A 26,835-nucleotide genomic window follows, 5' to 3' on the forward strand; every position below is an offset into this window, starting at 1 on the left:
CCGAACCAAAAGATAACGAACCTAACGGCATAAGGATACATTCACAACCTGATTGGTCATATTATATGACATATTGCTTATTTTGAGATGGAACATACCAAGCATCCAAAACAATGTTGTGTGCTGAGGTAAATGCACTTCTCATGAAGAGCTTATAAAATGTGTAAAGGAGTCAAAACAGCGGTTAGAATCCCTCTGTCACACATGCAAACAATCTGCTGCATGGAGACTCTGATGCCTGTGATGGGCAAACTCGCGACTATGACAAAAACAATATAACATGCGTGAAGTTTCTGTCCTTTTTAGGGTCTCATCTTCCTGTTTTTGGTTCGTTTACATGTCCGTGTTGCATTCATATATCATTCAAACCACACCAGAGTTCATTTGGAAGCGTTCACACGTTCAAATGAACCGCACTAACAGAGCCAAACATGACAAGTGTGAACGCACCCTTATGCCGAGTTCAGACTGCACGATTTTAGCCCCGATTTTGGCTCGCCGACAGGTTTTGAGAAATCGCCGACAAATGCCCGAAATCTCAGGCAAATCGGTGCTCGTTCACACGAGTGACAATCACGCAGTGTGAATGAGCAAAGACGCGATCTGAGAGAATCGCCAACGAGTCGCCGACGCCCGTGAGATATTTGGCATGCTAAATATCTGGACCTGTCGGCGATTCAAACTCCTGCTGTGTGAAAAGTGTTCTGACTGAAAACTACATCGGCGATGACTGACAGCCAATGAGAGAGCAAGATACAGAGCAGCGGGGAGTTCGGGGAGGAGTTATAGACCACAACATCAGCAAGCATGGCTTCATTCACATAAACATTACAATTCTATCAAACGGAAACAAAACACAAACATTTGCTTGACCATATGCAACAGCAGCACATTGAAAAGTTATGTATTTACCTCCAGCTCTCGTTGCAGAACACACAATCCACAGTCTCCCCACCCATTTCCTCCTCCATATTCTTCTTTTCTTTTTCTTGTTTTCGCTGCAAATCAGCGCACAGGCAGCTCGTATTGCAAGCTTCTTGCAGGCTACCGTTTTTAATAATAATAATAATAACTCCGGTCCTGCACGCGTGATATCGCGTTGTTTCCTTGTCACATCTCGCGTGTGTTTGGTTGTGAAACGTAGTTTGCGTGCCAGACAGAGTTGTCGGCGATTCTTCCTATTGTAAAGTCATGCAGTGTGAAACCCTCTGTCGCCGATCCATCGTGCAGTTTGAACACAGCAGCGACTGAATGCTGGCCAAGATAGTCATGCAGTGTGAAAAGAACAGTGACCCGACTACTTTGAAAATCGTGCAGTCTGAACTCGGCTTAAGAGACCAGATGTCTGTCGTCTGTTTTAAACATTGTTTATATGCCGTATAACCTACAAAGAACAGTGTAGAAGGTGATTGTCTTGAAAAACTGTGTACATTTTCTGTAAAGGCAAGACATTGAAAATGATATGTTTATTTGCAAAGGCTAGCACATTTATCCACTAACCATTCAGAAACATCCAGTTGCATTCTAAAAGTTGTAACTCCTTCCAAAATCTCTCCATCACTGTCTGACTCCGGTTTGAACAATGTAAGGCTGAACACCGTTACTGACAATCGTTATTTTGGCTGCGTGAGATTCTCCACTTTTGTTGTTGTTGAGTATCTGAATCACAAGCTGTTAAATCTCCGCCCTCTTTTGGAAAGCGAGTCGGGAGTAGCAGCTCATTTGCATTTAAAGGGACACACACAAAAACGGCGTGTTTTTGCTCACACCCAAATTTGACAAGCTATATTAAATGATCAGTGGGTTATTTTGAACTGAAACTTCATGGACACATTCTGGGGACTTTTTACATCTTGTGAAAAGCGACAAAATGGGTGCCCTTTAAAGTCATTTTTTACTGATAATCTCTTTTGAGGAAAATTATCAGACTGTTTTTTGAACATTCATTAAAACAAATTATCTCAAAAGAATTTGCTCACAAATTGGACACTGCAGCTTCTCTCATGAAGTGATTTTTGTCAGTTTTGATACATTTTTGGTGAGTTCCTCATACAAAACTATTGCATGGCTTCGGAACACTTCAGAATGTAATGCTAATATGTTTACAGCTCCAGACATTGTTTACTTGGCCAGAATATTCTTCAGTATATTACAGTTTTGAATAAGCGTCAGTGGAGAAAGATTGGTGTAGTTACAGCATCTGCCAGCGGGGGCTAACAATTTAAAAACACTGACCCATCAAATGCATCTGAACTCTTTGAAGATCCATTAAACATGGTTCACAAAATGGCTTGTCCAATATAAAAGACCCACAAGTGAATGCATAGTCTACAGAGTCATATCCGGCTACGACACATGACCTTTCCCGTCTTAAGAAATGCAGGCCTATGAAAATCAGATCCTTCTGACAGCTAATGAACATTATGCCACCTCTCTCTCTCTCTCTCTCTCTCTCTCTCTCTCTCTCGTCTCTCTCATTCCCTCTGCTTCTCTGATTCCTGCGTGGGAAGAGAGGAAATCTATTCAAGTTGAGTTTATTTTTGGCTCACAGGAAGTCTGCAAACAGAGGCTCTTGAGTCACCAAAATGCACAATAGGCCTTTGCATCGATTCAGTAGCTCCACCATCCTCACTACAGCTAAAGCTTTGCCAACTGATTACACAAGTCTTGATACAACTAAAACCCCCTTCTCTTGGCATATAACTAAAAAAACCTCAAGATAACAAGTACAACATGATTTATCACAAGGTTAGCTCCCGCTTCATAAATTATTATGAAAGTTTTTTTTTCTTGCATTATTATTGATCATAACTAATGTTTTTGTTCTCGTAGGCTAATCCGTTTTCTTTAAACAATGTATAAATGTCAGATGGATATTGTGTTATGAACAAATCAAATTTCAGTCTATTATCCCGGTCCTTGGTCTGCTATCAATCACGCTGCCTCCAATGCTATACCGCCAGACCGGGATCAATATCGCTCTTTATCGGCTCATCATTCTCCGCATGGTCACGTGTGTTTGTTACTATAGTGAGTGTGTATGAGCACGTATGTCCATGTTGGTCACCGCTATATTGGTATGTGTTCCTCCTTCCGTCTGTAACTGATAAATGAGCAATTGAGGACAGTCAAGGCTCCTGTTCCCTGCTGACAGAACTATGAGATTGCGGTTTTTGAAGGCCATAGGTGTTCAAGACCGAACGGAGAAGGATAGACAGGGATAGACGAATAGAGAGATGGGTGGATGGAGACGAAAGTGGCTGGTAAGGGGCAAACAGGGGTCATGGATCTTTCTGGGGTTTAACTCAGGAATTCAGGAGAAAAGTGGTGATGGTTCACATCTCCTGAAGCGGAACAGAGAAGGACAAATATTAGCACTGTGCTTTCGGTCATTGTTTTCAACAGAGAATTTGATCTATTGTACATTTATACTGTATATAATACTTCATTAGGGCCCGAGCACCGTTGGTGTGAGGACCTTATTGTAATTGCTCGGTCAATTCTTCTTCTTCTCTGAAATGAATTGCATTTTTGAGGGCCTAAACATGCTCAAAAACTCATGAAACTTTGCACACGCGTCAGAAGTGGTGAAAATTTACATCTGATATGGGTTTCAGAATTTGGTGTGGCAAAATGGCTTGATAACGGCACTTACAAAATTTCAATTAAGCGCCCTTAACACTGTTTCACGTATAAGTATGAAATTCAGTAGACACATGTAACGGCTTCATACCTACAAAAAAAGTTGCAAGTCACTAGGTGCAATATCTGAAAACCCAACTGGAAGTGAGATAATTTGACTTTTCTCTGCAAAATTTTAGCAGTTTTTGCCATTTCCAGACGTACTTTAACAAACTCCTCCTAGAGCTTTTTTTTTGGCGGCCTGACAAAGGGTGCATTCACACTTGTCATGTTTGGTTCGATTAAAACGAACCCTGGTGCGATTGCTCGGTTAGTGCCGTTCATTTGAACATATGTGAACGCTGCCATCCGAACCCTGGTGCGCACCAAACAAGCGGACCGAGACCGCTGAAAAGATGGGTCTCGGTCCGCTTCCAAACGAACTCTGGTGCGGTTCAAATGATATATGAACGCAACATGGACCAAAGACATGTAACCGAACCAAAAACAGGAAGATGAGACCCTAAAAAGGACAGAATCCTCACGCATGTCGGTTTTTCTCGTCATAGACGCGAGTTTGCCCATCACAGGCATCAGAGGCACGTCTCCATGCAGCAGATTGTTTGTGTGTGTGACGGATGGATTCCCGCTGGTGTTTTGACTACTTTACACAATTTATAAGCTCTTTACGAGTTCCCAGCTGGCCAAAATACCATCACATGCAGGCTACGCACTGCTACGCGCACATAACGAGCGCATTTACCTCAGCAAACAGCATTGTTTTGGATGTTCGGTAAGTTCCGTCTCAAAATAGGCAATACGTCATAAAATCCGACCAATCACGTTGTGAATGTATCCCTATGCCTTAAAGTTCGGTATCTTTTGGTTCGGTGATAAAATTGCCAATCTGAACGCTAACCGGACCAGGACTAAAGGTTTGTTTTTTTTCCTTCTTTGGTCCAGACCAAATGAACCAAACGAACCGAACTACAAGTGTGAACGTCTCATGCTTCGCCAGGAAAGAGGAAGCTGTTGTAACGCAGGCATACAGGCATAACCTGATATTGCTGAGTTCAACATGTTCCTGGGTCAACATTTTTGTTGATCCTGGAACAACATACAAATCAACCAATCAGATTTGAGGGACAAGTTTACAGATTGTCAAGTTTAGGCTTAAAATCATGAATTGGTGCTTCTACATCAGTGTTATTCATCTATCATTTCCCTCTGATTTTTGGAATAACTTATGGGTAGGGTTAGGTTTAGGGGTAGGAATAGGGTTAAGACTAAATTTTCAGACTAGAATTTTGTTCGAGGATCAACAAAATATGTTGACCCAGGAACACATCTAACTCAGCAATATCAGGACATGCGGCATACAGTGTCCGATCTGCCCCAAACTTCACACGTGTGATAAGAGTCCTGGCCTAAAGATGTCTATATGCCAATATTCATTTAGTCATAGCGCCACCTGTTGGCAACAGGAAATGGCATGCTTTGCACTGTAATTCACTCCCAGAAACACATTTGTATATGCCATGAAGTACCAAACATGCTAGAAACACGTTAAATCATGCAACACTTGGCTAAGTGTTCATGTATGTGATTAACGCCACGAAACAGGAAGTTGTTGTAACTCAGACATACAATGTCAGATCTGCCCCAAACTTCATGTTTGATAATAGTCCTGACCTAAAGACATCTACATGCCAATATTCAGTTAGAGTCAAAGCACCACCTGCTGGCAGCAGGAAGTATGGTGCATCAAAATGACTTTGCCATATTTCTCCTCTATTTATCCGCTTAAATGAATATCGCCCACTGTTCACAGTTTTCCTAAGGCCACCGGGTGGCGGTGAGCCCGGGTGTGAGGGAGGTTTCATTGCTGCTTGCAGCTTTAACAGTTCTTTTTTCGTATTTCTTCTAGTAAGATTTTTTTTTTTTTTTTTTTGTCAAAAACACTTAAAGGGTTAGTTCACCCAAAAATGACAATTCTGCCATTAACTGACCCTTTGCCGGGAGTTTGATTGACAAGTGATCTAACCAATCATAACGCCAAATCCGCCATTTTGTCTGACAAAGCAGTCAGGAGTTGAAAGGTTAACCTCAGTGGACTTGAACTTGAAAAATGGTGTGTACTGATGTCTTTCTTTGAAACAACATTCCTTCTCATGTTCATTCATATTTATTTGATGCTAGTAGGAAGAGGTGATCGGTTCACGAGCTGCATGAGCTGAGGCACTACAGCAATCTGTCACGACACATTAAAGAGCCACAAAACGGTTTTTATTGTTCGAATTTGAAAGCTGGGACTTTGTTTAATATCATAAGTAACCTGCCCTGTCTTGTCTGTGGACATGTTGTCAGTGTTCCTTTTTGCATCGTTATGTATTTTTCACTCTGTGTCACCCTCATGTTGTTCCAAACCCATAAGACCTTTGTTCATCTTTGGAACACAAATTAAGATATTTTTGATGAAATCCGAGAGCTCTCTGACCCCTCCATAGACAGCAATTTAATTACCACTTTTAAGGCCCAGAAAGGTTGCAAAGTCATTGTTAAAATAGGTCATGTGACTACAGTGGTTCAACTTTAATTTTATGAAGCAACGAGAAAATAAAAAATAATAATTTTATTCAACAATTTCTTCTCTTCCCTGTCAGTCTCCTATGCAGTTGATATTGTAAACTCAGTGCGGTGCTTCCGTGTTCTACGTCAGAATGCCGACTCGTTATTGGCCGGCTCCTGCGTCAGCATCACACGCATGCCTCATGCTGCTCACGTGTACAGCATCGATCAATACTCAGTCGGTGTTCTGACATAGAACCTGGAAGTACTGCACTGTTTCTACAACGTAAACAGCATAGGATAATGACAGGAAGGAGAAGAAATTGTTGAATAAAGTTAATTTTCTTTTGTTTTTGTGCACAAAAATTATTCTCGTCGCTTCATAAAATTTAAGTTGAACCACTGTAGTCACATGGAATATTTTAACTATGTCTGTGCTATCTTTCTGGGCCTTGAAAGTGGTAATTAAATTGCTGTCTATGCCTATGAAGGGGTCAGAGAGCTCTCGGATGTCGTCAATAATATCTTCATTTGTGTTCCAAAGATGAACAAAGGTCCTATGTGTGTGGAACGACATGAGGGTGTGTAATTAATGAAAATTCTGTCATTTTTGGGTGAACTAACCCTTTAAACATTATGGATGTTGGTCTGAATTCTTTATGCAAAGTTGTAATTATTTCCTCACTGGAAATAATGGCTCGGAAAGTGGGGGAAAAGTGTTAGCTCTCCATATGCTTGTGGATGCCCACAACCACAGCAATAAATCAGGGGGAAAACACACCAATTCGTCATAGTACTCCCATTCTGTCACAACTGCTGTCTGTACGAGAGCTCAGAGTCAGCTGTGATTTCAAGCATCACCAAGATACTTGAAACTGTTTGGAGTAACTGTAGTGCTAATTTCTTCATTAATGGATAAATCACAAAACATGTGCAGATCTCATTTCACCCCAAAATTAAATGAAAAATGTTATATTTTGCATATGAAACATGGAACCTGTTTTTAGACCGTAAAAGTTTTGTCTATTGTGACATTATTTTCATGACAATTAAACACATTTTCCACTTCTCAGTAATGGTCCTCATTAAATTTCTGTGAATAACTGTAATATATATATATTGTAATTTATATATGCTTATTTATGTATGAAAGGGTTTGTGAGATTCACTCAAAAAGGGCTCCATCCTCCCATGTTTTGGAGGATCAAAATCCTGAGAATGATTTTTGTAGTAGGGAATTTTGGAGCCGTTAGCAATAGCAAGCTAGCTTTGAAAGCTTTGAAGATCCCACTTCAGAGCGCTCTCCAAATCCACGCATCCTCCTTCAAAACGTATGAACGCACACAGCCTGAGCAGAGTCTGCAAAGTGCCACAAGAGACTGCGTTAAATTACCTCACGTTTTAAAGCACACAACCTTACAATAATAATGAATGTAAACAACTTAAAGAGCTCTGACTGCTGCATATTCAATTCGGCATAAGTCTGAGGATGTGAACAGCTCCGGGTAGAATGTCACTGGTTGCCATCTCTTAATTACAGTAATTATGACATGTCATAGACACAGCATAAGCTTGTTGTTTTGGTTCAGGAGGAACTGCATAAGGCAGCTTCTGTTTGGTTTGTGGCTCTCGGTGACTGTCTGTCTACAACTCTGCATAGCCTCATGGGATGCACCGATGACGGGTGACTCTGCGTGAGCACGAGAAAGTATGGAAATACATATGTTGACAGGCAGGTAGAACATCGTATCATAGCATCCGAATGAACATTTTTTGATCCCAGGACTTCCACAGAAGATATATGTCATTTTTTTGTAATATTTAGACCACTTCTATTATTGATTGCTATCAGGATGGGAAGAGAATTTCGACAAGTATAACAAAAAAAAGTCTATATGAAAAACATTGCCTACTCTACTTTTAACTCTACTATTGAATGTTCATGGCCTGTAGTAAAATGACCTTTGAGTGAACAAAACTGTACAGTTCATAACTGTATATATCTTGCTCTACCATTCCAGTCTCTCTATCTCTGTGTGTGTGTGCGTGTGTGTGTGTGTGTGTGTGTGTGTGTGTGTGTGTATATATATATATATATATATATATATATATATATATATATATATATATATAATATATATATATATATATATATATAAATATATATAAATATTCCTTTTTTTTCCATCTGTTCAGCCACTGTGAGATGACCCTTTTCCCTCAGAGACTAATTACTCATGCTGTGTAACCTCTCTCATTAATACTCACAAAAAAGACAGATGGACATTTTGCCATGCAAGACTGCAGTAATGAAATATAGTTTTTGTCACCCATAAAAATATGGCCCAACACACTTTCCTGCACGAGTTCCACTCATATGCTTATAGAAGACAGTGGAATCACAGAGGTTCCCTTAAGTATTTCCACAGTATTATTGTGATTTAGTGAGTCGCGATATGTGTCATGCTGTTCTTTTTTGTGTTTCAATACACATGCAAGTATATTATCATATATAGAATTTTTACTGCAATATCATGGCATTGCATGTCTATTCTTGAGATAATTTTACTGAATCTTTGTCTTTCATATTTTATATATATATATATAAAGGCTTATAAATCATACAGAATGAGTTTTTGTGAGAAAGTAAAATTGTGCACAGTTTCCTGTGATGGGTAGGTTTAGGGGTAGGGGTAGTGTAGGGGGATAGAAAATACAGTTTGTACAGTATAAAAAGCATTACGTCTATGGAATATCCCCACATTTCACAAAAACAAACGTGTGTGTGTGTATTCACTACCGTCAAAAAGTTTGGGGTCAGTAAGATTTGTTAATGCTTTTGAAAGAAGACTTATGCTCACCAAGACTGCATTTATCTGATCAAAAATACAGAAAAAAACCTACAATTTAACATACTGTTTTAAAATGTAATTTATTCCTGTGATGCAAAGCTGAATTTTCAGCATCATTACTCCAGTCACATGATTCTCCAGTCACATGATTCTTCCCACACTGAGGGAACAATGAATTGGCGTCACAGTCTTATGAATGGTAGTGTAGGATTCAGTAGCATTAGGGGAAGGTGGGTGGCAGGTGTTAGTCTCCATTAGAAAGCTTTTACAGGGAATCACATCATGGCCAATCCACACTCCACCTGTCACAAATGACCTATTTCCCTTGCAAACGGAATGCAATTCCAGGACAAGAGCTACAGGAGCTTTTAAGTTTTTCTCATTTGGTGTCTCTCCAGAGATGACTGAGGGGAATGGCTTTATTAAGATGCGTGTAGCATTAATATTTCATTTTTATATGTACAGTAGAATGAGGGCACATTATGGGATGGTCCGCAAAGTGCTTTCCTATTATCTGTGAATGTTTGCGGCAAATATAATACATTAGTTCACTATTTTCAGAGTTGATATGAAATTGTGGTGATTAATAACTGCCAATTATAGAGCTGTTTCTCATCAAGGCGAACACTTGCACTTGCACTGCTCTAGTATCACACTAAAACAGTGTTTTAGTGAGCACCATGTATGCATTGGTTTTATTATCGATATCATGCTCAGTCAGAACTGAGTGCTGAGAACTTTTTTTCTGAGATAAAAGCAGGTGCTCTTTAAGGTGGCCTTTAGGAAAACAAGCTCAACACTTTTGGGGCAAGCAGAATAGTTGGCTATATTACATTTTTGTCAATCTATTACCATTCCTGCCTTATTTTTTTATTTTAATTTATTTATTTTTTTTCGGTTGTGGAATAAAATTGTAGTACACACTTAGACATATCAGCAATGTTAAAACTTAAAGACAACATTATCTATTCACATCCCACACTACTACTGTAAAAATGTGGTCCGTGAAATAAGTCTTATAGAGAAAGATTCAAATTAAAATTGTAGTTATGTATTAGAAATAAAATATGAAAAATGTTTTGAATTAAAAATAGATTATTTATTCATATAGAAATGTATGATAAATACAAACCTGATTCCAAAAAAGTTGGGACACTGTACAAATTGTGAATAAAAACAGATACAATGATGTGGAAGTTTCAAATTTCAATATTTTATTCAGAATACAACTTCTGACATATCAAATGTATCATTTTAAGGGGAAAATAAGTTGATTTTAAATTTCATGGCATCAACACATCTCAAAAAAGTTGGGACAAGGCCATGTTTACCACGGTGTGGCATCCCCTCTTCTTTTTATAACAGTCTGCAAACGTCTGGGGACTGAGGAGACAAGTTGCTCAAGTTTAGGAACAGGAATGTTGTCCCATTCTTGTCTAATACAGGCTTCTAGTTGCTCAACTGTCTTAGGTCTTCTTTGTCGCATCTTCCTCTTAATGATGCTCCAAATGTTTTCTATGGGTGAAAGATCTGGACTGCAGGCTGGCCATTTCAGTACCCGGATCCTTCTTCTACACAGCCATGATGTTGTAATTGATGCAGTATGTGGTCTGGCATTGTCATGTTGGAAAATGCAAGGTCTTCCCTGAAAGAGACGATGTCTGGATGGGAGCATATGTTGTTCTAGAACTTGGATATACCTTTCAGCATTGATGGTGCCTTTCCAGATGTGTAAGCTGCCCATGCCACACGCACTCATGCAACCCCATACCATCAGAGATGCAGGCTTCTGAACTGAGCGCTGATAACAACTTGGGTTGTCCTTGTCCTCTTTAGTCCAGATGACATGGCATCCCAGTTTTCCACAAAGAACTTCAAATTTTGATTCGTCTGACCACAGAACAGTTTTCCACTTTGCCACAGTCCATTTTAAATGAGCCTTGGCACAGAGAAAACGCCTGCGCTTTTGGATCATGTTTAGATATGGCTTTTTTTTTTGACCTATAGAGTTTTAGCCGGCGACGGCGAATGGCACGGTGGATTGTGTTCACCAACAATGTTTTCTGGAAGTATTCCTGAGCCCATGTTGTGATTTCCATTACAGTAGCATTCCTGTATGTGATGCAGTGCCGTCTAAAGGCCCGAAGATCACGGGCATCCAGTATGGTTTTCCGGCCTTGACCCTTACGCACAGAGATTGTTCCAGATTCTCTGAATCTTTGGATGATATTATGCACTGTAAATGATAATAACTTCAAACTCTTTCCAATTTGTCTCTGAGAAACTCCTTTCTAATATTGCTTCACTATTTTTTGCCACAGCATTGGGGGAATTGGTGATCCTCTGCCCATCTTGACTTCTGAGAGACACTGCCACTCTGAGAGGCTCTTTTTATACCCAATCATGTTGCCAATTGACCTAATAAGTTGCAAATTGGTCCTCCAGCTGTTCCTTATATGTTCATTTAACTTTTCCGGCCTCTTATTGCTACCTGTCCCAACTTTTTTGGAATGAGCTGTCATGAAATCCAAAGCCAATATTTGGCATGACATTTCAAAATGTCTCACTTTCAACATATGATATGTTATCTATATTCTATTGTGAATAAAATATAAGTTTATGAGATTTGTAAATTATTGCATTCCTTTTTTTTGCATTTACTTTTATTTGTACAGTGTCCCAACTTTTTTGGAATCGGGTTTCTATCTCAAACAGTGGAATGCAGACACACACACACACACACACACACACACACAGATAATAATAATGTTTCTTGAGCAACAAATCAGCATATTAGAATGTTTTCCGAAGGATCATGTGACACTGAAGACTGCTGAAAATTCAATAAATTATATTTAGAGATATATTAGAAAATGGGGTAACACTTTATAATAAAATTATTTTAACTAATATAATTCATTAGTTAACAACATTAGTTAACATGAACTAATAATGAACTGCAGTTCTACAGCATTTATTAATCTTTGTTAATGATAATTTCAACATTTACTAATACATTATTAAAATCAAGAGTTAATTCACTGTGAAGTAATGAACAAACTATGAACAGCTGTATTTTTATTAACTAACATTAACAAAGATTAACAAATACAGTAACAAATGTATTGCTCATGGTTAGTTCATGTTAGTTAATAGTTACAGACCATGGACTGTGGATGATGTGTATCTGGTTGAAGTTATGAATAGGATGGATGACGCTGGCATGACTGTGAAGAACATTCACACTACCAGTGTGAATCCCAGTGCTGTTTGAATCAGTGGCTTTGCAATTGGCTGTCTAAAGATTTACTGTAAATGAGCTCCTCTCTTCCTGTTTGTGTGTGTGTGATATGAATGTGTGGCATGTAGGTGTTTGAGATCTGTGGCTTTGCACTCCTAGCTGCAACAGCCCCCTCCCATTAGACTGTCACAAGGCCCAATAATAACCTCTCTAATAACAGGGTTGGCTCTTTCTCACTCTCTCTGCTGCTCTTCTGCTTGCCCTCTCTCTCTCTCTCTCTCTCTCTCTCTCCCTCTCTTTCTTGGAACAAATGTTCTTCTTCATATCCAACGTCACGCAATTAGTGTGGCTGAATGAGGATATGCTCACCATCTGCAGTTAGCCACATTTGGCTGTGTGCCTTACAAAAAGCCCAGCGTTTTTACCAAAATCGGAATGACAAAGTTGTTCACATGAGTGATTCAGCCACATCGCATACCTGATGAAGGGGTTTATCCCAGCTAATTTTTACGTACAATAATAGATAGCCTGACTGAAAAATAGCACAATCAGTTTTGATTTTTGTGAACTTATTGCAAGCAATTGCAGGGTGTGAGCTTTCCAAGAAGAGCCTTGATGAAAGCCTGAGCTTTGAAACTAAATTTTCTCAAATCAGTGGTTTTAAGAGAAATAGCTTAATGTTGAATCAGTGCTCCAGTAGGCATAGTGCTAACTTGTGTCCCATCAGGCTCACCTTGCGCTGATCTTGATGATTCTGACAGAGAGCAGCTGGAAGTAGTTGTGAGTAGGGATTAAATTAAAATGGTATGCTAGGGGTTGTACAGATGATGTAGCAAGTCATTTGGTGTGTATTATTTATAATTTTACAAATAAATATTTAAAATAAAAAAAAATATTATTTTTAATATATGAAATAATATTATATAAAATATTTTAATATATATTTTATAATAAAACTGTAATGGTTTGAAATCGCTGGCAATCTTTGTTTGAAAGTTTAAAAAAAGTTTTTAAAATGCATAGGCCTAAGTCAACTCCAAAGAGCTCCAAAGGATCTATGTAGTTCCTCTTGAATATGCCAGAAGGCAACTTCATTGTGATTCTCAATACTACTTTCCATTTTACATTGTCTGTCTATCATCTGAATTTTAGCTTTCTTCCCCTCCCTCTGAGAAGAGCAGAAAAGTATGTCAAGACTTCTCAGCCTTGAATAATCCTTTCAAGTACTGTCAGACAAAAAAGCATTTTGAAAGCTTGACTGTTGCTGGGTAATGTCAGACACAGATGTTCATTGAACTAACAGGGTATTTGATCAGATCAGCTCTGCTTGGTTGGGTTATGGTACATATTGTTTTATGTAAAGTGGTTGTGGTTCCACTTTGCATAAAACAGGAACAAGACCATTTATTCAACAGTTTTTGCTGATATCAGAATCAAAGATAAAGAAAAGGACAATCTTTTTCAAAAATACTTTAGAACACATTCTTTTTATTAATGTTGGTTTTATACGTTTCAAAAACTTAAAGGGTTAGTTCACCCAAAAATGAAAATTAGGTCATTAATTCATGTCGTTCTACACCTGTAAGACTTTTGTTCATCTTCAGAACACAAATTAATTTTGATTAAATCCAATGGCTCAGTGAGGCCTCCATTGCCAGCAAGATCATTTACACTTTCATATGCCCAGAAAGGTAATAAAAACATATTTAAAACAGTTCATTTGAGTATAGCGGTTCAACCTTAATATTATAAAGCGACGAGAATACTTTTTGTGCACCAAAAGAACAAAATAATGACTTTTCAACAATATCTAGTGATGGTCGATTTCAAAACACTGCTTCGGAGCTTTACAGATCTTTTGTTTCAAATCAGTGGTTAGGATCGCATATCAAACTACCAAAGTCACATGAACTATTGAAATTTCGAAACACTTATGACGTACCGAAGCCTCGTGTAGAAAGATTTGTTAGCTTTCTGGGCATTGAAAGTGTTAATTATCTTGCTGGCAATAGAGGCCTCACTGAACCATCAGATTTCATCAAAAATATCTTAATCTGTGTTCCCAAGATGAACGGGTGTGGAACGACAAGAGGGTGAGTAATTAATGACATAACTTTCATTTTTGGGTGAACTAACCCTTTAACACCATTGTCTTATACATGAAATACATGTGAGTGTAACGTCTTAAAAGATTTTTTTATTTTTTTTTATTATTATTATTATTTTTTAAATGTTTTCAAGGTAAAAAAGTAATTCATACATAAATTAATTGCACTGAATTTTAGAACTTGAACTAACCTGGCCTTGTCATTAAAAAGTCAAATATGTATTATGTAATTATGTAAAAATGTATTATTAATATTTAACGTTAAATTATATGTGTATTTCTGAATAAATTCATAGATCTGGACAAACAAAAATGAGCATCCTGTCGTTGACCCACAGAACAAAAAACATGAAAACATTCCCACAGTGTACTCATGGTCATTTATGTCTTTCTATGTATTCCCTGCAGACTGTCAGGCCACTTTGGAGCCGTACTGCGAGTGGATGCCTCCTACTCTCTCTGGATGATTCCATCTCTGTGATGAAAGGCTTATCCAGCAGCCGCAGCCACCACCACATGGTGACCTGTGACCCCTCTTTGGACTCCATGGGTCACCACTTGGACCACAAGCCCTACCTCATCAGCCAGATCGACAGCCCCCACCCAGTCGACCATTCTTACTACTCCCAGAGAAGCCCCTACCAGCCTGACTGCGTGGTGCCTTATGGGACCTTCCCCCGCCGACACTACAGCTCTCAGCATGAGCTGAAGGATGAGACCGCTGTGGTTCCTTACACCGGGGGAGGGGTTCCAGCCAACAAGGGCCAACAGCGTCTCCCCATCGCCCTGCTGGATCAGTTCGACCGGCAACTCCCAGTGCCTCGGGACGGCTATCACACACTACAGTACAAGCGTGCCGCCGCAGCCTTGGAGCAACGGAGCGACAGCCCTGGCCGAATCCGGCACCTGGTGCACTCCGTTCAGAAGCTCTTTACCAAGTCCCACTCATTAGAGGGCCCACACCACGGTCATGGCCACGGCAAGGGCAGCATCAACGGAGGCAAGGCCAGCCCCGATGGAGAACCCCCTGCTATCCGGCACCGCAAGCGCAGCAAGAGCCGAGAGCGCTGCAAGTCGGCTGAGCCCAAGAACCGGACGCCACCTTCTGGCTACTGGAGCTCGGATGACTTGGAGCGTGAGGCCTGCCTGTTTCACCATGGACCACCAGGCGTCATGACCATGGGCCGTCATCCGGATAAGTCACAGTCACAGTACTTCCTGGAGGCCTACAACACCATCAATGACCAGGCGCTTAAAAACTCCCGCAGCAACAACGATTTGGGCAAGTGCTCGACGTGCACAAGCATCCCGCTGAGCGTGGACGCTTCACAGCTCGTGAAGAAGAGCTCGTGGTCGTCCTCTCTCACGGTGAGCAGAGCACGTCAAGTCTACCAGAAGGCCTCGGTAAATGTAGATAAGGCTCTAGTGAAAGCAGAGGCTTGTCAGCAGGAGCGCTCATGCCAATTCTTGCAGGTATGCAAAAAGCCTTTCGATTCTCCCCTACACCCACATGCTCGCCTAACCCACCTCCACCTTTCCACCACCCCTCCTCTTCCTCCTCCACCACTGGAGAGAGCCTCCAGTTTTGATTTGAGTTCTGCCGAGAAGTAAGTGCAACCCACTAGCTGCCTTACTTTCTGTTTAGCTGACAAGCATCTGTTTGGATCCATTCAATCTCTGACTGGTATTATTTCCCTCTCTAAACCTGAAAATCACATTTTTTTACCAATGTTTTCCAGAAAGTTCTTATTTTATTGGGCTATGTGTGTGTTTGTGTGTATGTGTCTGTGTAGGTGGTGGGATAGGATGGATCTGCCTGACTGAGCAATGTTCTTGTTGATCCATATGAAGACAATAGTCTTTATACATCAATTAGATCTGTGGCTGGTGGCATAAACTGCTTAGACTAGTCTTACAAGCTTTTTTTTCCTTTAAGACTGGTCATAACTTTTTTGTATGTCAGTTACACAAAAAAGTAGATTGGTCTAATTTGAATTTGAAAAGTTAATGAGATAGAGATACTAAGACTTTCGTTCTTCTTCTCAATACAAATGATGATCGTTTTGATGAAATCTGAGAGCCTTCTGACCCTCTATTGACAGCTACGCAACTACCACTTAGACACTTCAAAAAGCTCATAAAGAGATCGTAAAACTAATCCATATGAATTGAGTGGTTTAGTCCAAATTTTCTGAAGAGACACGATCACTTTATATGATGAGCAGATTGAATTTAGGCTTTAATTCTTCATTTGTGTTCCAAAGGGTTTGGAACGACATGAGGGTGAGAAATTAATGACAGAATTTTCATTTTTGGGTGATCTAACCTTTTAAAACTGATTACACATGAAAACCTGCTTGTTGGTCAGACTAATCCTTAATACAGTCTTAACGTAGTGGTTATGTTTATGCGACTGGCCACTGGTGTCATGAACAATTAGGTCCTAGTGTAGCATACTCTTAGCCGATTAGCATACTACCTTAGCTTATACCATGTGCAGCAAAGTTTCAGAATTGAAGAATTTGCTCCCTTTCCATTCATGATTTTAAATTGGCCACATACCATAGGAAGTTGAATTGTAATTTGAATTGGAATGACAAGAAGAATTTACTGAACTGCAATTCATAGAAATTCAAAACATAGGTCTTATACATTCTGGCAAAGGAAGTGTTTGTTCACCCTGGTCCAAATGAATTCATTTATTAAATATAATGAAATATATAAAATATTTAACCTGGAATACATAAACTAAATTGAATTAAATTCAGTTCAGATTCATTTCAGTTTCAGAATTTAAATTAACCCTAACCCTAACCCAAACAGCTACCCCCAGGGTCCTCAACAGGCAAGTGAATTGTTCATGACAGCAGTTGATAGGACAAGAATACCACACAATCAGTGTTGTACTGATTAGGGCTGTCCGATTAATCTTAATTGATTTTTGATTTCGGTTTCCGACGATTGTGAAAACAAGATTTTTGTGTGTGAGCTCAGAAACAGAGCAGAATGTGCATAAGCAAAGTATACTATGGGCATCGGATTCGCGCCTAAACGGTCAAATAGCCTACACACAAAAATGTCAAAATACTGTTTTGGCAAGTATCGTTGTAAAGTCAAGTCAAGTCATCTTCATTTATATAGCACTTTTCACAATACATATTGTTTCAAAGCAGCTTCACAGTGACAATAGGAAAATTATTATCGAGCTAAAGTTAGTTTTTTGATTGAATCACTTCCGTTGTAAAAATTGGTAATTATTACTTTAGGGGCCGCTTAAATGACACCTTTCCTACTGGGGAAAAAAAAAAACAAATACCTTTAACTGAAACTGGAATAATTTTGACAACGTTTTATCTATACATAAGGAAAAGAAAGGGAAGGAGGCCTTCACAGGGGATGGTTTAGTTGAAACGTCAGGGCTGCCTTATCGCCATGTTTAGGCGCAGGTCCTTCATCTCATCTGGATACGGCCTGGATCTGGCAGGCTGCGGCAAACCTTGGGATAACCAGAGAGAGACTAATATTAGCGTAGACGCCATTCTTCTTATGATGTAGCGAGTACATCAGGTGTTATGGGAAGTGTTCCCTGTTCCGGCTGACCTAATCTATGCAGCCTAACAACTGTAAACACAGTCAGTTATGTCTAAAGTGAATGTAAACAGTTGAGAAAGAAAATGCATGTGTAACAGTATATTGGATCTGTGCATTCAGTCTTAAAGTGACAACAGCCCAATATTACTGCTTCAGCCTGTCTTTAATGTTAAACAAACGACAAATGAAAAAGATATCACTTACTGCTCTTGAATGAATAACTTGTGTAGCTTTAATAAGGATTAATCTATATTTATTGTATACAGTGAAGACTATGCAGTGTTGTTTTTACATTGGATTATTTAGTTTCTGTTGTAGGCTATTACTTAACTGAATACCACTGTTAGTACATCTTCCTGAATAATTTAAAGCACTGTTTATTTAATTAGTATTTATGTTCTGTTGTATTTATTTGTCCATTTTGTTTGTCGTTAGTTTATTTGTTCTTATTATATTGCTGGCTGTTTACTTGCCTTTTGTAACAGTTTTGAGGACTTTTTGTTTAGCTACATTAGTTAACCTAGTATTAGTTTTTGTTGAAATAGCCTATCGATAATTGTGAAATTTTACTGATATCTAAAAATACTATATCTGAAAAAAGACTATATCGTTGATTAATAATCGTGATTTCAATATTGACCAAAAAAAAATTGTGATTATGAGTTTTTCCATAATCGAGCAACTCTAGTACTGATACTCCGTATAGCAGCACTATGATATTGCTTAAATATAGATTGTTTGAGAGAACATATAAGTTGGAGTGAAAGGGAACTCAGTGCAACTGATATTATTTAAAGTTGTTCCTATTCCTTTTGTATGTAAGGCTACACAGTCCTCAAAGTCTGAGTGAACAGACAAATGAGGTAAACCGTTACGTTATACATGCATTAAATGAGGGAACTAGAAAAGATCTTAAGACCACCTGCAGAGGACCATGAATCAGAGTTTGCACGTGGGTAGCCCATACTAATTCAGAAGCTAAATTGAGCTGGCAGGATGTCTCACATGTTCTCTATCATGCTCTGTCAATACAAAGAATAATTGGCATCTTTCTTCAGGGCTAAATCTGGACGCCAGTTGCCATAGTAACCGTGAGTGACAGGGCATCGCACTATGCAGTTCTTGTTCTAAAGGTTTGTGGAAAGATTCTTAGACATTCAGCGAGTTTGTCAATATCAAGTTAGAATTATTTTGATTTTGTGGACTTCAAACAGAAATTTAGGGTTTTATACTTTTTGTATTTGAGGTTTTGTACATCTGTGTGTGTGCATCAGCTCCTAAGCTCTTATGTTTGCTTTGTAATGAAGTAAATTAAAGCAGGTCTATTACGAACATAGACAGTGAGGGGGACTTACCCCCAGTATTTACAATAGTGATCAATCAGTGTAGGGTTTTCAATTATCAGTTCTTTCAGTTTTAAAATTCATTACATCCTTATATTTAAAGTGCAATAAGTGATTTTTATAGAATGGCACCTGTTTCTATGACGTCTCACCACAGTCAGATCGTTTGGCTTGCCAGTCAGAACACTTTGAGGCCCTTTCTGCCTGTCAATCATTTTGTGCGTTCACAGGAATGCCCAAATATGGTAAGCACTAAGGAAGCTGAGAGCATGGCAGGTAAAGCAGATCATTCGAGTTCAGTTGTTAGCTGTGCGATAATGCTAGCAAAATAACCCTTGCTTTGATCATGTTTTTCAACATTTGAGATGATATGCAGCTGCTCTTCTCAATGGTCTCATCAATGGTATTATTTAGGATGGTGGTTAGTAGGGCTGCATGTTTTGGGGGGGGGGGACAAATTGCGATTTTTCTGATAAAAATTGTGATTGAGAAAGCGATACAGTTTTACTCCAAACTTACTTCATAATGTCAGAGTCAAGTTTTTGGAATAATGTCCTTTATTGTGATCTGATGTGGCTTCAAATCACAGATTTATACAGAATTATATTATTTTATAGTATTCTATACAGTGACAAAGGCTGTCAATTAGCATTGCATTATAAATATCCTTTATTCTTATGAAAATACCCGAGATGTGTAGAAGAACACAGATAAACCGTCGTATGTTTATTATCTTCACATTTCATTAGTCAAAACATCTCTATCTGCTTTTTATTCTGCTATAGCTGAATGCCTTTGTCCATGTAAGGGATTTCCTTGAACATCACGTTTTATGACTTCTATGAGGCTCACTTGTGGACCTTCTATGTGAGGGCGCCCTCCAACTATTTTTACATTTTATGTGTGTATTCATTAATGCTACACCACCTTATAATGGATAAAAGTAGGAAAAATAATAGTTCTCTCTAAAGAAATTTGAAGTAAACATATGCGAACCCATAAGTTTTTCTCCACTGTTAAGAAGTTTTTCATTTTTCTCTCAATGGATTCATATAGGATTTGCTGACAAAAATTAAGAAATTACTGTCACAGATTTTCATCATAATAATTTCATATTTTATAATAAAACTTTAGACCTTTCTAATGATTTATAGGAAAATTAACTTGTTTTTTCAAGTGCTCAACCAAAACGGATGGATGTTGTTTGGATTGTGATTAGTGATATTGGGCTATATTAAAAAAATGATTTAATGTTAAGTGAGAGGTGTTATGTTCCTGTCTGGGGAAGATTCCAGAAGAGCTAACATTGCTTACTGCACTTTTAAAACTGTGCTGCATCGGGCTAGAATAAGCAACTAAAGATGTAAACTGAAATTCTGTTAATAAAAGGAAATCTCTCATGTGGGTCTTTCATCCCTTGAAATGATCAAGCGAGGCCCAATCTGCTGTGAGGACTCTGAGCCCTGTACCCAGGTCTGCTCAACAGGATTTATCCTCATTTTCTGCTCATCAGACGCGACTTGACGAAAGGCTTGTGTGGGTGTTGGTGGTATCTTTGAAGGAAGTTTTTGTGTTTGTCGAGTCTGTGAGTGTATGTGTGGGCAAAGAACCGGTGTTACTGGAGTCATTCTTCCTCTGACTGCCTTTTATACACTTCCTGACGTCAAGGCCAGCCGTTTCCCCAGTAACACAAGCTCTGCAGTGATTCATATAATCACAGTGAAATTTTTTAAAGTGGGATTTTCTCTCGATGCCAGCGGAGTATCTTTTTCCAAACCTTAAAATGAACCTCTATGCAGAGTGATGCTTGTAGCGTACCAGCTTGAAACATAGCAGTGCTCTTTGTTAACATGAGTTTTGTATGGCCTTATAATGAGCTTGCAGTAACTTGCATGCTCTCAATCTGACACTGATTTAATAATAATAATAATAATAATAATAAATGACCCATTACCTAAGTGCTGAACAGTTGCATTTATAGCATAATGGCAGATATTTGTGTAACATTAAAGGTGCCATAGAACCCTTTTTCACAAGATGTAATATAAGTCTAAGGTGTCCCCTGAATGTGACTGTGAAGTTTCAGCTCAAAATACCCCATAGATTTTTTTATTATTCAATTTTTTAACTGCCTATTTTGGGGCATAATTAAAAATGCGCCATTTCTGTGCGTGTCCCCTTTAAATGCTCGCGCTCCCCGCCCCCCAAGCTCACAACTCTATAATACATTGCATAAACAAAGTTCACACAGCTAATATAACCCTCAAAATGGATCTTTACAAAGTGTTCGTCATGCAGCATATCAGATATAGTAAGTATAGTATTTATTTGGATGTTTACATTTGATTCTGAATGAGTTTGATAGTGCTCCCTGACTAAAGCTAACATTACACACTTTTGGAGAGATTTATAAAGAATGAAGTTGTTTTTATGAATTATACAGACTGCAGGTGTTTAATAATGAAAATAACGACAGCTCCAGTCTCCGTGAATACAGTAAGAAATGATGGTAACTTTAGCCACATTTAACAGTACATTAGCAACATGCTAACAAAATATTTAGAAAGACAACTTACAAATATCACTAAAAATATCATGATATCATGGATCATGTCAGTTATTATTGCTCCATCTGCCATTTTTCGCTATTGTCCTTGCTTGCTTACCTGCATAAAGTCTGTTGATTTGGCTGTGCACAGCTCCAGATGTTAATACTGGCTTGTCTAATGCCTTGAACATGGGCTGGCATATGCAAAATTTGGGGGCATACATATAAATGATCCCGACTGTTGCGTCACAGTTGGTGTTATGGTGAGATTCGCCTGTTCTTCAGAGGTCTTTTGCAAAAATCTAATTTACATAAAGAGGAGGAAACAATGGTGTTTGAGACTCACTGTATGTCATTTCCATGGACAGAACTCTAATTATTTAACTATGTCGAGGTAAATTCAATTTTCAATTCTAGGGCACCTTTAAGTTCACAATGAGTTCACCCCTGGTTTGAGGTCAAGTTATCAAGTAAAGAAACTATAATGAAACCAGATTAGATTCTGTCTCTGATAGTCTAATACTTGATTTATTAAATGATAAATTTAGTTGTCATAATGGAAATTGAGCCTGGATCACTGTGCATAAAGAGTTTATTATGACCCAACTTTATTGACGCTTTATGTTTCTAATAGTGCATAAGAATGTCCTAAAAATTTAGAAGTGCTTTTTACTTTGTTCATTCATTTATGTTTATTTATATTTATTAATGTTAGTTGAAGCGTTGAAGTTTTAATTTTATGACTTTTACTTAAAGGGCATCTATTATGCCCTTTTCACAAGATGTAATATAAGTCTCTGGTGTCCCCAGAATGTGTCTGTGAAGTTTCATCTCAAAAGAAATACAAATGAAAACCCCCCAGACCATTTATTATAACTTGTCAAATTTGCCCTTATTTGGGTGTAAGCAAAAACACAGCTTTTTTTATGTGTATCTTTAAATGCAAATGAGCTGCTGCTCCCGGCCACCTTTCCAGAAGAGGGCGGAGCTTTAACAGCTCGCGCTTCAGTTGCTCAGCAACAACAAACCTGGAGAATCTCACGCAGCCAAAATGACGGTCGCCAGCAGCAGTGTTCAGCCATTGTTCAAACCAGAGTCGGACACTGATGGAGAGGAAGAAGTTACAACTTTTAGTATGCAACTGGATGTTTCTGAATGGTTAGTGGATAAATTTATGTAGTTGCTGTGGAGTTGACTCAACTCATCGACTACCATGTACCGGCATGTTAAGAAGGCAGATCGTCACCAGTCATGGGCGGGGCTTCCCTACATTTACGTAAGAGTTTCGGGGGAAATCTGGAACCGTGTGTTTGGAGAGACTGTTTATGATTTATGGGGATTACAAAAAAGGAGTGGGTGGATTTTTACCATTATAGGCAGGTTGTTAACACACACTGTGGACACATCTGTGTTTAAACACCTTATAAAAGTGAATTTTGGTCGGTGCTGATAGCCTAGTGGTTATTGCGCCGACATTTGGTGCAAATGCGTTCACGGCGACCCTAATTCGATTCCCGTCTCAAGGTCCTTTGCCGATCCTGCCCCCCAACCCCCACCCCTCTCTGCCCAATGCTTTCCTGTCTGCTCTCTACTGTTCTCTCCAAACAAAGGCACAAAAAGCCCATAAATATAACTTTAAAAAAAGTGAATTTTGCATAATGACTTGACTTTTTTTTTTACTTTTTAAAATTATTTTCTATATTCATTTATTTTTTTTGTACTTATTAACATCTAATTCGAATTCAACCCTTGGCCCACTTCAGAAAGGGGGTTACTGTCAAGAGCTCTGGCACAACTGGAGCACTTCATACTTCATGGTTTAATACAATGCTTGTTTTAGATTTTTTATTACATCGGACATGCTTTTATCTATTGGAGTCTGAGCATTTGTCAAGGTTTTATTACAATTAGATAGTTAGCATTTGATTACCCTCAAAAAATCAAGTGGTTGAAAATGAAAGCCTTTCTCTTTTGTAAGTCTAAGTTGTTCCGCTCTCTTAAAACCGCAGTCCAACTTCTCGTACTTTCAGAGAGTCCTATTGATGAGAGTTTACCCTGGGAGAGTCGCACTGAGACAGATGCTTAACTACCCAGGGAGGCGTCGTTAGTGTAATCATGCAAGCTCACACCGGCAGCCTCATTAATTATCTCTGCCGGCACAAAGAGAGGAAGAGTCTATCTAGAGTGTGTGTGTGTGTGTGTGTGTGTGTGTGTGTGTGTGTGTGTGTGTGTGTGTGTGTGTGTGTGTGTGTGTGTGTGTGTGTGTGTGTGCATGTGTATGTACGGGTGGTTTTTGGAGCCGAGCGCACAGGAGGCAGTTCGGATGGTGACATGCACCTTTCGGCAGAGGTGAATGACACAGTGTCACCTCTGACCCCGCAGGTCCCTCAAGACGAGTGGGCGGGCTTTCCATTGGGAAAGGATGAGGATATCCCATGCAGACGCATGCGCAGCGGCAGCTACGTGAAAGCCATGGCGGAAGATGACAGCGGAGACTCAGACGGCAGCCCTAAACCCTCACCCAAGATGCAGGCACGACGGGCCAGCTACCTCAAAGCCACCCAGCCATCACTGACAGAGATGACTACTTTAAAGTAAGTTCTAAGATTTAGATCCATAGTGTTGTATGTGTTAATATTTGTTGTGTAAAAGTTCAGCACATAAGTTTTATCTTGAATCAGGGTTATTATCGCAAAGCAAAAACCATAAAAAAATTGTTAGTTGAAATAAATGTTAACTGAAATAAAATCTTAAACTTATTTCATTTCCGCTAGTTGTCAAGGCATCATTTCTGATTTTATTTTAGTTTAACTCGAAATACTAAAATAACTAAAACTTTTTTTTTTTTTTTTTTTTTTTTTTTTTTTTTTTTATGAAAACAGAAATAGTATAGCAGTAATAGTAATAGTATATCAGTGATACTAAAATAACACTGTCTTGACCACTGGCCATGTCCAGACTGTAATCGTGTATTATTTAGGCCCATTTGTGCAATTAATTCCTCAATTAATATACCAACTGTTTATTATTCTTGGAAATTGCTAAAGATATGTATTAGCAAATATATAATTAAAATAATTGTTTTTCATAATTCTCATAATGATTGTTTAGGTGAGATAAAACATGGTCTATGCAGGTTTGGAGTGGCCAGTGTTTTTCTATGGATCAATACATACGCAAATAAAAAAATTGTTGGATTAAGTTAGCTAAATGAAAGGGGTCACATAGAGAATAGCAGATAGTTTAACAGGTAGATTATCTTGGTAATTACCCACCTATTTTCTTTCTATAAAAGAAGACATCTCGGTCCTGACATCCGGTTTAGACCTTCCGTTCTCAACTGAACTACTTTGAGGAGCCAAGACAAATTGGATATTTTCAGATAATGAACTACTAAATTGATCAGTGACCATTTGCTGCAGTTTCATCTAGTGATGTCTGATTCAAGAGTAGCTTTGTTATGGTTCATTTTAACCCGTTTGGAAGTCAAACCGATTTTTCCACTTGAGATATTGATTAAACTAAATCTTTTGAACGAGTTGAATTGATTAGTTGAGTGAATCACTTGCTGAATCCAAAGACATCATGCTGGGTGATGTCTCACCTGAAGGCTGATGTCATAACCACAGTGGCTTGTACAGAAAATTTGTTGTGGAAATAGGACAAAAAGGTTATTAGCAAATACTATTCTACTCATATTATTTGAACTGATTATTGATTTGCCAGTTGATTTTATGAATTAATTCCTTTGAGTTCCACAATTAAAAGCCGTCATATTGCGTGTTACTTGAACTTCAAGTGAAGTGAAATAAAAGTAAGCATCAAAGTGTTTGATGTTGGCAACAGCTCTAACCATGTTCTTCTGCATTGGGATCCCAAGCTTGGCATCTTTTGAAGAATGACTGTGCTTTAGCCACGTAATAGTCATCCAGATGGCCATCTAACAGCTTCAAATCCTCTGCCTGTCCAATGGCCATTTCAAAGCGTACCAGAGCTGTAGTCAACACCTTTAACACCTGCCAAACATGCAGATCTGTTACCATGTAGCTTTAGAGAGTGATGAGTTTATTAACTGTCTGTTTTATCTGCTGTGCTGCACTCATCTCCCTATGGAGAGGTGCAGGGAAACTTTTTTTTTTTTTTAAGTTAAGATATTAATTTGTCTGGAACTTACATCTCTGTTGTTTTGGTTTCTTGTTTATCAAAGACTCACTGTTGTATAAATTAAATAATATCAAATGATGGATTTTAGAGATATTAAACGGGTCATGAATTGAGAAATCAACTTTTCCTTGAGCTTTTGATATATAAGAGTGATATATCTGTAAGTTTCAGAACTGAAAACTTGATTGTTAGTCCAATAAAAGCTTTTTATAATAAAAGCTGATCCTGGAATGTGCCTATCTAGATAGGTGAAACACCGCCTCTGCAGAAGAAATCAACATTAGCTCCGCCCACTGGCGTGTTAGTGAGATGACGAGGAAAGTAGAGCGATACATGACTAAAAATAATTACCTTTCAAAGGATCTTAATGCTTGGTTATTTATTTTCAACAATGTGAATGTCTCAGTTGAGCTTTATTTATTTGTATTCGGTATTTCACTGTGGTAAATCAATCGCATTTTGGTGCAGGCTTAGCAAACAGACTTTTACGATATGGACTCGACAGTAATGCAACAACATGTAAGTAACTGCCTGATCTGATATGTAATGATTCATGTACAGTCAGATGTTCAGTAAATCAAACCAGTGACTAAACGGTCAACTTCACATTGTTTCTCTTAGGATGAAAATAATCTGTTATTTAAACGGCGATTACATTATATAAAGACAGCGATCAAAGAATGCTCCCTTTGCAATTGCTGGAGCTGTCAATGCACTTATAATGTTAGTATGTTTCTTGCATCAAAAATCGTCATAATTTAGAAATAAAAGGCATTTTTCCTACCCTGATTTTAGCCCTC

At 38.6% G+C, this 26,835-nt stretch overlaps 1 protein-coding gene across 6 annotated transcripts in view; it reads left to right on the forward strand.

Moving 5' to 3' along the window:
* The window catches only part of dlgap1a (discs, large (Drosophila) homolog-associated protein 1a), a 138,207-nt gene that overhangs the window by 77,506 nt on the left and 33,866 nt on the right, over nt 1–26,835 (forward strand). For 5 of the 6 annotated variants that reach the window (XR_007180786.1, XM_048162941.1, XM_048162944.1 and 2 more), the window contains exons 3-4: nt 14,798–15,862; nt 24,254–24,465. Coding sequence is in view for 5 of the 6 variants with exons in the window: in XM_048162941.1 (XP_048018898.1) it covers nt 14,870–15,862; nt 24,254–24,465 (1,205 nt within the window). In the remaining variant the exon portion in view is untranslated. The remainder of the gene's footprint in view (nt 1–14,797; nt 15,863–24,253; nt 24,466–26,835) is intronic. The other variant, XM_048162945.1, reaches the window with a different exon arrangement.

The sequence above is a fragment of the Megalobrama amblycephala genome, linkage group LG17 (assembly GCF_018812025.1).
Source record: "Megalobrama amblycephala isolate DHTTF-2021 linkage group LG17, ASM1881202v1, whole genome shotgun sequence".
NCBI classification, from domain to species: Eukaryota; Metazoa; Chordata; class Actinopteri; order Cypriniformes; family Xenocyprididae; genus Megalobrama; species Megalobrama amblycephala.